General features: G+C 42.5%; 1 protein-coding gene across 2 annotated transcripts in view; it reads left to right on the forward strand.

Moving 5' to 3' along the window:
• ADK (adenosine kinase) overlaps positions 1-12,970 on the forward strand; it is a 509,577-nt gene that overhangs the window by 79,701 nt on the left and 416,906 nt on the right. For both annotated transcript variants that reach the window (XM_056113429.1, XM_056113430.1), the window contains exon 3: positions 6,015-6,068. In XM_056113429.1, the coding sequence (XP_055969404.1) occupies positions 6,015-6,068 (54 nt within the window). The remainder of the gene's footprint in view (positions 1-6,014; positions 6,069-12,970) is intronic.

Here is a 12,970-nt window from a genome sequence, read left to right on the forward strand (position 1 = left end):
CTGGAGGTGGTTTGTGGGTGTGTCTCCCACATACCTAACTTTTGGCCATTTACTTTCTTGGTAAACTTTGCCCTAAGTTTTTGGGGTCTGGCCAAAGGCACAGCAGCAATTTTGGGGTATCTAAAGGCCTGATGGTGCCATCAGGCTGCTGATGCACTCGCCTCACAGGTACAGATTGACTTGCTGGCAGCACCATACCACCCACATTTTGTTTCTTTTGTCACATTTCACATTTTATTTTCTTTTGTACACCCAACCAGTTATTGTATAGTTTCTTTGTACTACTTTTGTCTTCTGACTTTCATGTTACCTTTTATATGATTAATCCTCTACTGTTAACTGTGTATTTCCCTTTGTCAGTGTTTCCTTACCAGCGTTCTTTCTTTTCATCTCAACAAAATCCTTTTCACAGTTCTCAAAGGCTGATTTGGTGGTGAGTTCCTTTATATTTTTCTTATTTTAAAATTTCATCTTTCTTCCAATTTTGAATTATACGTTTGCTGGGAAGAGTTCTTGTTTGGTACCATGAATAGGTTGGAACTTTCACATTTATAATTATAATTTCTACTTAGCCTGCTTTCAAATTGTACTTGAAGCTTACCTCCTAGTTCATAACATAATTTTTGGCATTATAGCTTTGTGTTATTTTATGTGTATGTGTATGCTTTTATAGTGTTTTAATTTCCCGGTAGGTAACCATTTTTAAATATGGTACTTTGGAAATACAAGTTGCATAGAGTGACATACTACCTTTCTCAAATGATGATTTTTTTCCCCTAACTTGCAATTTGGATCATGTTTCATTCTAAAATTTAGAATATTATTATTCTTTTAGTCAGCTAGAAAGATATTTAATTACTGTGGGTTATTTTAGTGACTTTTCATAAAGTTATAAATCCTCCCAGAATTGGAAAAGTAGTTATTTACAGTGCAGTTTTATAAATGTGCATTTCTTGAAGTTTAAGAATAAATATGCACATATGCCTTAGCACTATATTTGACTAAATTTGATTTCTCTCCTTTCTTGTAATCCACAGCCTTGAGTATAATCACTTCCATTGATTTGTGTTGGTCCTTCTTGTGCGTGATTACATGTGAGAGAGGTTTGGGAACAACCCGAACTTGCAGATGATATCAGAATGCAGTCAAATGCTGGTCCATATAGTTCTGTTTGAGTAGTATAGAATTAGGTCTGTTTCCTAAGGAAGATATTATTTAAGAGGCATGGGAGATCAATTTGATGAAAAGAAAACAAAAAAAAAAAACTGAAGGAAATAGAGTGTATTGAGATTTGATTGAAAATCATCTGGTCTGCTGCATGGGGAATTCAGCTTAGACAAAGAAATACTACAAAGTGCTTTGAAATTCATTTGGGATTAGTGAACTAATTTGTCTGGAAGAGGAGTTTAAGATCAATCTTGCCAATTTAGCATTGAAGTCTTGGAGATCAACTCTGAATTAGGAGAGTAGAATTTCCTTTTTGGTGATTTGTTAAAGGAATCACTTAATTCTTGCCTAATTTCCTGTTCCCCTTGTGCCACACCCAGTAAGGCTCTGTGCTCAGCTGTCACTCTGATAGTGCTCGAGCACTGTCATATGTGATGCTGGGCATTGAATCCGGGTCCACCTCATGTAGGCAGGTGCTTGTTCACTGGACCATCAGTTGTCTTGATTGCTTCTTGTTTGTATGATGTCTCCCCCGTCTTATGTTCATTTTTTTCATTTCATTTCATCATCCTGTTATTCGTCGATTGCCTCGAGCAGGCCCCAGTAACGTCTCCTTCATCCTAGCCCTGAGATTATATTCAAGGCTCTTTAGGAGAATGAGACCCACCATTGTTACTGGTATTTGGCATATTTGGTACGCCACGGGGAGTTTGCCAGACTCTGCCCTGTGGGCAGGCTACATTCGATATAACATAAGGCCCATCTTATGTTAAGCTTTTAAAATTCTTACCCTGAGACATAAAGAGTGTTTATGGGAAAGGAGCAAAGATAAAATAAGAAGGGACTCGTAAGTTCAACAACAGAGAAACGTTCCCCCTCACCCCCCTGTTTTCGAGCCCCCCACCGCCCCATTTTGGACCCTACTAGAAAAAAAGACTTATTATTCCCTTTTCTCGTGTGACCAACGTAGTTATACTTAACTTTATTGCAACACTTACTCACCACTATGAGTGGTTATTTTTATTCTGATTTGCTTACTCAGTGACCTAATGAAGGTCAAAAGATGTTTGCTGTTTCTCTATCAGTAGCCCGCTGAGGAGAAAGCAAAGTCACATGGCCTTGATGTACTATTCTCTATGTACTAAGCACTTTCCTAAGACATAGCTTTCACAACATCATAAACTTTTGTTTTCATGCAGATGCTTTGTTAAGCACCTCCCAGTTAAACAACTTGGTATTTATAATTTTTTGTAAAGTGCTAATTTAGTTTTTTTCTGAGCTCTAAACACCTTCGTATTTTGGTACCTACAATTGTCATTCATAAATGTGAACAAGCTATTTTTGATGGTAAAGATTTTTATATTCTTGATTTAAATTTGTATTTCTGGTACACTTTTTTCCCACAAAATTTTATTATTTTCTCTTTTTTTCCTTTTTGGGTCACACCCGGTGATGCTCAGGGGTTATTTCTGGCTCTGCACTGGGCATTACTTCTGGTGATGCTCAGGGGACCATTGGATGCTGGGAATCAAACCTGGGTTGTCCGCATGCAAGGCAGACGCCCTCCCACTATGCTATTGCTCCAGCCCCACAAGATTTTATTCTTACGTGATAAATTTTATGCATAATTTATAGCTTTCATGTCAAATAATATGCATACATTATGAAGAAAAAAAGCATTTCATGCATTTTGATCACCCTATATTTCTGCAATAAAACATATATGTAAATTGATCTAAAATTTACTTCTAATCATTAAGTTATAATTAGCATGTGGATAGTTAGCAATAAAGCATAAGTGTATGAAATTTGTTGTTAAATAATTACTAAACAAGAGCATTTAAGTTATTAGAAATGCAGTTTTTAATGATGTGGGTAAGGGTAAATTTTTTCTAAAAGGTAAAGGTAAAGGCCCTCCCGTTGATCATCAATTTGCTCGAGCAGGCCCAGTAACGTCTCCATTGGAGACTTTGTTGTTACTGTGTCTGGCATATCGAATACGTCACGGGGAGCTTGCCAGGCTCTGCCGTGCGGGCGAGATACTCTCGGTAGCTTGCCGGGCTCTCTGAGAGGGGCGGAGGAATCGAACTCAGGTCGGCCATGTTGGCTTCGTGCAAGGCAAACGCCCTACCGCTGTGCTATCGCTCCAGCCCTATTTCTCTTTTTATTTTTTGGTGCATAAGTATTACTTATCTTTGTGGATAAGTAATACTATTGCAATAAGACAGAAAGTTCCACATCATTGGGGCCTGAGAAAGGGAGGACATTTGCCTTGCAGAAGGCCAGTCCAGGTTCTATCCCTAGTACCATTTATAGTCCCCCGAGCACCGGGAGTAAGCCCTGAGCATCGCTGTGTGTGGCCCCCAAACAAAACAAAATTCAACATCAGTGTCTTTTTAAAAATTTGAGATGTCAAGTGTTTAGAAATCTGATCATAATTAGTTGTATGGTAATAAACTGTTTCCTGGCCAGCTTACAGCTCCCCACCCCCCTGCCCCCCCCCTCCCCCCCACACACACATACACCTGTGTTGCTCTCTTATTTGAAATCATTGACTGGGAGATTGCTCAAAAGGGCTGGAGAACTTGGACCTGGCACGCACAGGGCTCCTGGGGGATGGTGCTACAGACCCCCAATTTGAAATGGTCTGTCATCAGATTATTTCTATAGAATTTGATTAGGTCATTTTTAAATTTTGTTGGAAGCAAAGAATTAGAGGGCATTGAGGTGCCAGTTGTTAGTCCCTGGAAACTCGCAAGTCTGAGAGATCCAAGAAGGCTCAAGTCTATTAAAACAACCAGCAGTTATGTTCATTCACATTTCCGCTCACAGCATTTACATTCAGTTGCGTTTTACATACCTTGATTCATACATTTCAGGAGGTGCTGGGAATGGTTACTGTTAATATCGATTAATAATTACCTTCAGTTATCAAAAGGACTTTATTTTGTTTTTTATTTTCCAGAATTTTATTTATTTATTTATTTATTTTTATTTATTGAATCACTGTGGGAAAGGTTACAAAGCTTTCAGGTTTAGGTCTCAGTCATGCAAATATCAAACACATTTCCCTTTACCAATACTTATTTTTTACCATGAAGAACACCAATAAAACCCCACCCCCCACCCCTCCCAGTCCCTGTGAGGCAGATGAATTCTAGTTAACACTCTATCTGCTTTGATTAGATTCATTGTTTCAATAAAAGATTCACCACAATTATTTAGAGTTTACCGCCCCCCCCCCCCCCCCCCAAATCAGACATGCTGAAGAAGCATTGTGAAGTGATTTGCTTTCTACTGCTGGGTTCAAGAATTAAATGTTGGTTTTGGATTTCTGCTATTTTACTTCTTGACCCTGGAAGTATTTCTACTGAAAGTCAGATAGTTAAGAAATTGGTTTCTGTGCTCTGGAGTCGTGGCCGTGCTGGAGAGCCGCTCGTGGGGGGCAACTGGTGGCCTCGGTAGGGCGTGAAGGGCGGACCGGAACGCCCCCCTTCCCATGAGGTTTTAGTCGCCCCCCACACCCCTGGCTCATACCTGCTGTCCACAAGGCTCCCATGTAGCCGCCATCTTTCTTTCCAGAGAGGAAAGGGCGAATGGGGCAACACCCTTTCCCCTCCGGACAGACATGGTGGCCTGGATTAACGCAAAGTCCGTTCACTTTTCTGCTCCAAGCTGCTGGGTTCTGCATTAAGTCCTTGTGCTTCTGGGGCCGTGGCTGTGCTGGAGAGCCGCTTGCGGGGGGCAACTGGTGACCTCGGTAGGGCGTGAAGGACGGACCGGAACGCCCCCCTTCCCATGAGGTTTTAGTCGCCCCCACACCCCCGGCTCATACCTGTTCTCCACAAGGCTCCCATGCGGCCACCATCTTTCTTTCCAGAGAAGAGAGGGCGAATGGGGCAACACCCTTTCCCCTCTGGGCAGACATGATGGCCTGGATTAATGCATAGTCCTTTCACTTTTCTGCTCCAAGATGCTGGGTTCTGCATTAAGTCCTTGTGCTTCTGGGACTGTGGTCAAAAGGACTTTAAAGGGCTTGCTCCCCAGTAGTATTCATGGTCCCTTGAGCACAGAGTCAGGAGGATCCCGGGTGGACCCAGAAACTAAAAAGAAAAAAAATCATAATTAACTTCTGCCTGCATAGCATATCTGAGTAGAGCAGCCAGCAGGTCCCTGTTTACAATTTCTGTTTGTTTGTTTGGGGGACACTCTCACGGTTGCTCAGGGCTTCCTCCTGACTCTGTACTCAGAAATCACCCCTGGCATAGTTTGGGAGACCGTATGAGGCGCTGTTGGACCATATGACCAACCTCGGTCAGCCAGGTGCAAGGCAAGTACCCTACTCACTCTAGTATTTCTTCGCTCCTCTCTAGATTCGTTCTTTATTGGAATAATGTTGAAACAGGAAGCCCTATATTCAGTTTGTGGTACTTTAATTAAAGAAGCTTTGTGGACAAATTATTATGACTCATCTTTAATTTAGCACTTCAGAGGTTTTTATCAGGCAGTGCCATAGAGAAAGTCTGTTTACTACCATCAGCAGTACAAATACACGATAATTGGAAAGTTTCCTGTGCTAATAATATCTGGCAATCTCTAGTCTATAGATAGAGAGGCAGACGGAAAGAGATGAAATAATTGTCTTTGGTCATTGAGCTAGGTAATGATTCAATTAGGAATAACAAAACTTACTTTTTCCTCCTGCATCACAGTACCTAGTACAGAGTACGCTACAGCGTGTTTCAGGTGGGGTTGCATATGGTCCCTATGGCTTTCCGTGTATTCTAAGGGGCCAAAATGAACTTGAGTTTTCCTGTAACCGGTTCGTTTTTGTTTCTTTGTTACAGGTATTCTCTTAAACCAAATGACCAAATCTTGGCTGAAGACAAACACAAGGAACTGTAAGTGCATGAAACCCTCGGTCATATGCAGTTGACTCCATGCCGTAGAGACATGCCAACAATCCAGCTGTTACATTTCTATGTAGTATGAATGTTTCTACATGTATGCTGTCAAGAATTCTGTATTTCAGGACTTTCTTCTTATAGGCTTCATACAATGAAACATACAGATCTTAAGTGTGCTTTTGCTAAGTTCTGATGATGCATAATTATTTATAACTCAACCTATGTTAAATCACTCCCTGAAAGTTCCTCTAAGCCTATTTTTGGTCTTCCTCTGCTCTTCCTGTGAGAGAATTCTCAGAAGTAACTGATTTTTGATTCTTTTCTTTTTATCATCAAGTTTTCCCTGTTCTAGACTTTTTAATAAATGGAATCACATGTTTGTGTTGTTTTATATGTTACGTCCCACTTTGTGACTATAAGGAGACTTTATACGTTATATATTTCACAGGATACACAGTTTGATTGGCCAGCTTAAAATAGCAAGTGCCAGGGCCCATGGGAGAGCTCATCATGCTGGGACACAAGCTTTGCATGCAGGAGGTTTGGGTTTGAACCCCAGCAGCACATCTGGTCCCCTGAGCGTCGCCAGCAGAGACCAGGAGTCACCAGGGCCAGGAGTAACCCCCTGAACACTGCCAGATGTGGCCCCAAACCAAGCCAAGCCAAACAAACAAACAAGACAGTTGCCACACTGCTAAACAATATTTTGACAACTGTTCTCTTTAATTTGGAGAGGAGATGTGGGTGTGGGCTCCCCTTGGCCGTGCTCAGGGGCTGCTCCAGCTCTGTGCTCCCTGGTGTTCCTGCAGTGCTGGGGGGAATGTGTGGTGCTGAGCTCAGGTGCATGGGCCTAGCAAGGCAGGTGTCTCAGCCCTGTGGTCCTCCCTGTCCCTCCTGACCCATTCTTCTTTAATTGTACAGTTAGCTTTGTGAACAGTATTGAGTTATTGAATATTTTCAGGAAAATTTTTCATGTCATTGTGATTAGATAAAAATTCTTGCTTGCACATGTCCTAAAGGAGAATTGTGGATGAATTATGTTTTGTGTTTTATGCATATCTTATATCATATGTTATTACCTGTGTTCTCTAGCCAGAAAAATGAATAACTTAAATTCAGCATTTTCTTCAAGTATTTGTCTAATTATGCTAAGATAAACTTTATAAACTTTATAAACTGCGTAATAATAATAATTAAACTATGTGAGCTCACATAATATGGGTCTACATGTTGAAGGGCACATTCCCTGGCTCCGTCCTCCCTCCCACCTCAGTATATCACAAGACTTAATAACTTAATAACTGCTGCGTATGTAACTAACAAGGGCCTTGGATTTGCTGTTGTCACGTGATTTTCCATTATTGATTAAATTAATTCTTTTGGTTGCTGCCAATTCTTTTGGTTTTTGGTCTTGCAAAAGTTTTTGACTTATATACCCCAAAGAAAAGTTTGAGTTGTATATATCATTTGAGAACAGAATATTTTATTTTATTGAATCACTGACTTAGAGTTACTGAGTTATTTGTGATTCAGTCTCAGGAGGCCTACAACATTCCAAATCCAATCCCTTCATTTTTCTTATTGAACCACCATGGTACACACAGTTACAAAGTTGTTCCTGATTGAGTTTCAGTCATACAATGTTCCAACACCTGTCTCTTCACCAGTGTACATTTACCACCACCAGTGTCCCCAGTTTCCCTCCTCCCTTCTTCACCTGCGTCCACTTTCCTCCACCAGTGTCCCCAGTTATGTGCCCCTCAGCCTGCCTCTGTCGTAGACACTTTCTACATCCTTTCAGCATTCCGTTGTCAAGAGCAGAATATTAAGTTAAAAAAATTGATCACTGGGGCCAGAGTGATAGCACAGCGGGTATGGCTCTTGCTTTGCCTATAGCCTACCCAGGTTTAATCTCCAACATACCAGATAATCCCGAACTGCTAGGAGTGAATTCTGAGTGCAGAACTAGGACTAACCCCTGAGCACTGCTGGGTGTGGACCCCCACCCCCAGGGTAATTGAACTCCATCCTAAACTGCCACATACCAAGGGCCCAGAGCACAACTGCTTCCTTCCTGTGGTGCTGCCATAGCATCCCAGGGAGGCTAGCCTCCGCTTGACACCCCTGAGCCTTCCGGAACAGGAGGCAGAGCCCCTCCCACTGGGTCACAGCTCCTGATGGACACAAAAAATGAGGTACTTCTAGGTTATTCTTGTGATTCTGTGAGATCAGGCAGAGGGACAGAGAAACATCTCTAGCTTAGTCCCTCGGCATCGCCCGGCAGGGTTAACTACAAAGCCTCACCCCAGCACAGCAAGAACACTGAACACCAATGGAAAAACACGGAAGAAGCTCAGCAAGCAAAAATAGTAGCACTGAAGACATAAACAGCAGCAGCAGAGCCTTAGTGCCACCCCAGGAGGCCGTTCAGTGAGTTCAAAGGAACGATGACGGGCAAAGTGTAAGAAAGCATCAGCGTCGGGAGGAAAAAACGACTGTTGTCAGAAATGATGTGCATAGTAGGTGATACAGGAAGGTCAGAGGAAGCTCTGAACAGCAGAGTAACTGCAGCCCAGCCAAAGATTGAGAAGCTCCAAGAGTGAGAAGGAAACAGCAGAAGGTGGACAATAGCCTGGAAAGAAACGAGCAGCACACCCAAGAACTATGGGACGGGTTCAAGAGGAACAGTATAAGAGTCATCAGAGTCTGGGAATTGGAAGGCAGATGTGGTGAAGAAACGATAAAGAAATTGTGGATAACAACTTCCTGAGCAGAGATTTAAAAGGTCCCGAGATCCAAGAGGTCCAAAGGATCCCAGTGAGAATAGACCCAATAGGAAAACGCCAAGACTCATTATACTCTAACTGACAAAATCCAAAGCTGGAGACAGAAATTGAGTGCAGCAAGATCAAAAAGAACTAGCTTACCTCCAAAGGCAAGCCCATAAGAAGTAGAGTAGATCTATCAAGTGAGACGCTACAAGCCAGACTAAACTCAATGGCACGAACACCTCATCAATACTCTATACAGGTAGCTCATCATTTCGATTTGTCATAACTGTACAGAGTTTCATGGATAGGCAACAGCTTAGGGAATTCATAGTCTTGAAGCTAGTTTTGCAAGAAGTGTTTAAAGAGCTTTAAAGGACAGGCGAAGCTTCCCCTCGCAACGCTGAGTTTGGCGCTGCTTCCGGGGCATATGGTTGTTCTCCACTAGATTAAGAAGGTTAGAAACCATTTGCCTTGCACATGGCCAACCTCGGTTCGATTCCCAGCATTCCATATGGTTCCTCGAGCACCGCCAGGAATAATTCCCTGAGTGCATGAACCAGGAGTAACCCCCTGTGTATCGCCGGGTGTGACCCAAAAAGCGGGGGGGGGGGGGGGGGCTGGAGCGATAGCACAGCGGGTAGGGCATTTGCCTTGCACGCGACTGACCCGGGTTTGATTCCCAGCATTCCATATGGTCCCCCGAGCACTGCCAGGAGTAATTCCTGAGTGCATGAACCAGGACTAACCCCTGTGCATCGCCAGGTGTGACCTAAAAAAAAAAAGAAAGGTTAAAAACACAGCAGTTAGTTGCTCATCACGTTGGACTTTTATTGACTTATTTTCTGATAATTCTATTTGCCATTCCTTTAAGACTTATTGGAGCAAGTAATATGAAATTGTTATGCTGCCAAGAGGACAGGCTGGAGGGGTGGGAGGGAGTCTGGGGATACTGGTGGAGAGAAGGGGATCTTGGTGGTGGGACTGGTGCTAGAACATTGTATGCCTGAAGAAAAAAAAAAATATCCTAATGCCTCCCCCTCCCCCCCAAAAAGCTGTCATAGATAATCTGTTTATCTTTATGACTATAATGGCCAAGATATCTTTATGCATAATATCAAGATTTTGATAAAAATATCAGATGTAGGGCAGAAATTGTTGCAGTGGAAACCGCAAAAATGGCGAGACTCCAGGCTGCTTCTGGGTTCCTGGAGACAGCCAGTGAGAAGAAAGCCAGCCAGCCACCAGATGTCTTTCGAGTTGCAGCTCTGTAGTTCCGGCTCGCAGGAACGTAACAGCAACCTCCATGCCCTGGACATAAACCAGCAGCTCCTTCCATGGCTGCTCCCGTTCCCCTTCGAGCCAGGTCTGTGTTCGCAAGGCCCCTGCTTAGAAACTCTGCAGATATGTCCAGTTACAACGTGGCCAATCAGACTGTGCATAGAAGAGCTAATAGTGTTGACGCTACAAACCCTCTTTTCCACAGAAGAGCCAATTCCAGTGGTTGTATATTCCATAGTTGCTATATGTATTTTTGAATCCAGGATTTTTTTTTTGCTTATCCATGAAAGGCACACGCTCTTATACTGAGTTACATCCGTGGCCAAATAATTGTTATTTTTTGAAGGGTAAGGTTGGGCTTTTGGTGGTGCTCACAGACTTCCTGGCAGTTCTCTGGGGTCCTTATGTGGATCAGGGTTTGAACTGGGGTCAGCCACATGCAGCAGAAGCACTGTACCCCCTCTGCTTTCTCTTTGTCCCTGAATGATTGCTTATGGCAATTAGTTGATTTTAGTAACTGCCTTCTGGGAAGTGGATCAGAAGTCACAATCCTCATGTGTTTGGAGAGATATTTTCCCTTAGTAAAGAGTTCTCGACAGGCAGTTTCTTTTGTGATACATTCATTTCTTCATTTTTTTTAATGCATCATGTGAATACATTCACAAATGCTGGGGATTAAGCCCAGTTCAACATGCATGTGAAGCATGGGCTCAGCCATGCTTCATGGGCAACATCTCTGGCCCATAGCACTCTACTTGTAGAAATAAACCCTAAAAGTCGTAGTTGCAGAATTACTTACTGCCTTTAATGACAGTGGTGGACTGGAATCCAGTTCTTCGGATTTCCATTGAATGCAGCACCATTTTTGGGGGGGGGTTTGTGGAGGTAAGAAAAGGGCCAGAGATGGACCCAGGGTGGTTCCTGTGGTAACTGCTCTCTGCCTTCCTGCTGGCTCCTGATTTGCACTGAAATGCTCTTGTCTTACTCCGAGTACGGGAAATTTTGCTCCCTTCCCTTGGTTACTGTTCCAGTGACAAACTCACACAATTGTTCATGCCACTTTAATACAAAGGTTTTACACTTTGGGAGCATATTTTGGGGTGGGGGTGTGATGGTGTGGGGGCATGGTTTGGGCCACGCCTGACTGCTCAGGCCTCTGGTGGCTCTGCATTCAGTGATCACTCCTGGTAGGGCTCTGGAGACCATGTGTGGTTCTGGAGATTTAGCCGGGGTCAGCTGCCTGCCAGGCAAGGCCTTAAGCACTGTGTCCGCTCTCTGGTGCAGGTGGCACTATTTGGTAGTTGTGCTGGCACAGCCTTGTGCAGTACAGGGGATCCCAATGGCATGGTCAGGTGGGGCGAGTTCGAACTCAGCCTCATAACTACAGAGCAGGTGCTATTCCACTAAGCCCCATCCTGGTTTCCACTGTAAGACCCATAAACTGTTTAGAATGAATTTAGTAGCTTTTTTTTTTTATTTCATTTTGGAACCACATCCAAAGCTCAGACTTACTCCTGATTCTGTGCTCAGAAATCACTCCTGGCGGGCTTGGGGAAGCATATGGGTGTCAGGGATCGAACTTGACTTGGCTGCCTGCAACTAATTTACTGCCCTACCCACTGTACTATTGCTTCGGCCACTGAACAGAGTAACTTTGTCATGACTCACTGACTTAGAAGCTATCTCAGACCTGTCACCACTATTGAGTGACTAGAAAAGAATTAAACGCCCTGTAGGCCTCACAGATACAAGGCACTGTTCAATTGTCCAACTAGAGGTGCTAATGCAGAAGTTCTTAGAGATGTTTGTGAAATAGATAAATATGACCACATATTATGTAAAATATTTTGAAAATCTTTTCCCACCTTCTCACCTGTATATTCAGAATTTTCATTACATATTTATTAACACCATAACCCTTTCCTCTAGATCAATAAAGCTTTTTTTCAGCGTAAGATGGTTGATTCCATATATGATACTTCCATTAGAATTTCATTCTAAGCTGTAAATGCTCTTAGATGAGTTTCTTTAAATTGATTTTTTTAATGTAGTCTTGATCTTGGTAAGGTGATTTTATTTGCTTCTAAAACTGATTTTACAAAAGTTCTTCATAATTATATTCCCCCTTGTATTTAAGAAGAAGCTCTGCTTATAGGAATGAGCACCACCAAGCCTGTGTTTTGACTAAGTATGCTGCCAAAGAAATCTCAAAGAACCCCAAACTAGTGCTGATTGGGTTAATTGTAAGATTTTGTGCATATCCCATATGTGGTTCTCAACTAATCTATGACCTGAGTTCAACTCTTTTGATAAACTTCTGGCCAAATTCTCACTTTAAGTAATAGGACCTCATAGTTTCTTATCTGTTTTCCATATGAGGATTATAAACCTTTTAAAGGATAACATAGATAAGAAAATTATTACCCTGTCAGAAAAGGGAACTTTTTTTTTTTTTGCTTTTGGGTCATACCCGGTATTGCACAGGGGTTACTCCTGGCTCTGCACTCAGGAATTACTACTTAAGGTGTTCAGGGGACCCTATGGGATGCTGGGAATTGAACCCGAGTCAGCTGCGCGCAAGGCAAACACCCTACCTGCTGTGCTATTGCTCCAGCACCAGAGAAGGGAACATATTTTAAGAGATAACCTTAAACTTGATTTCAGGTTCATGCATTAGTTATAGATGAATGAAAAATGTGTATCGGTGGCTAAATCCTAAAACTTACAAAGGATAAATTCTAAGTTGATATTTTTATACTGAAGATACACAGATTGCCCTGAACATGGCATTGGAAGAAACTGAGATTATGAGTTTTTGCCACAGACTGTGATCTTACATTAGCTATA

The sequence above is a fragment of the Sorex fumeus genome, unplaced genomic scaffold (genome assembly GCF_029834395.1).
Source record: "Sorex fumeus unplaced genomic scaffold, SorFum_2.1 ptg000020l, whole genome shotgun sequence".
Lineage (NCBI taxonomy): Eukaryota > Metazoa > Chordata > Mammalia > Eulipotyphla > Soricidae > Sorex > Sorex fumeus.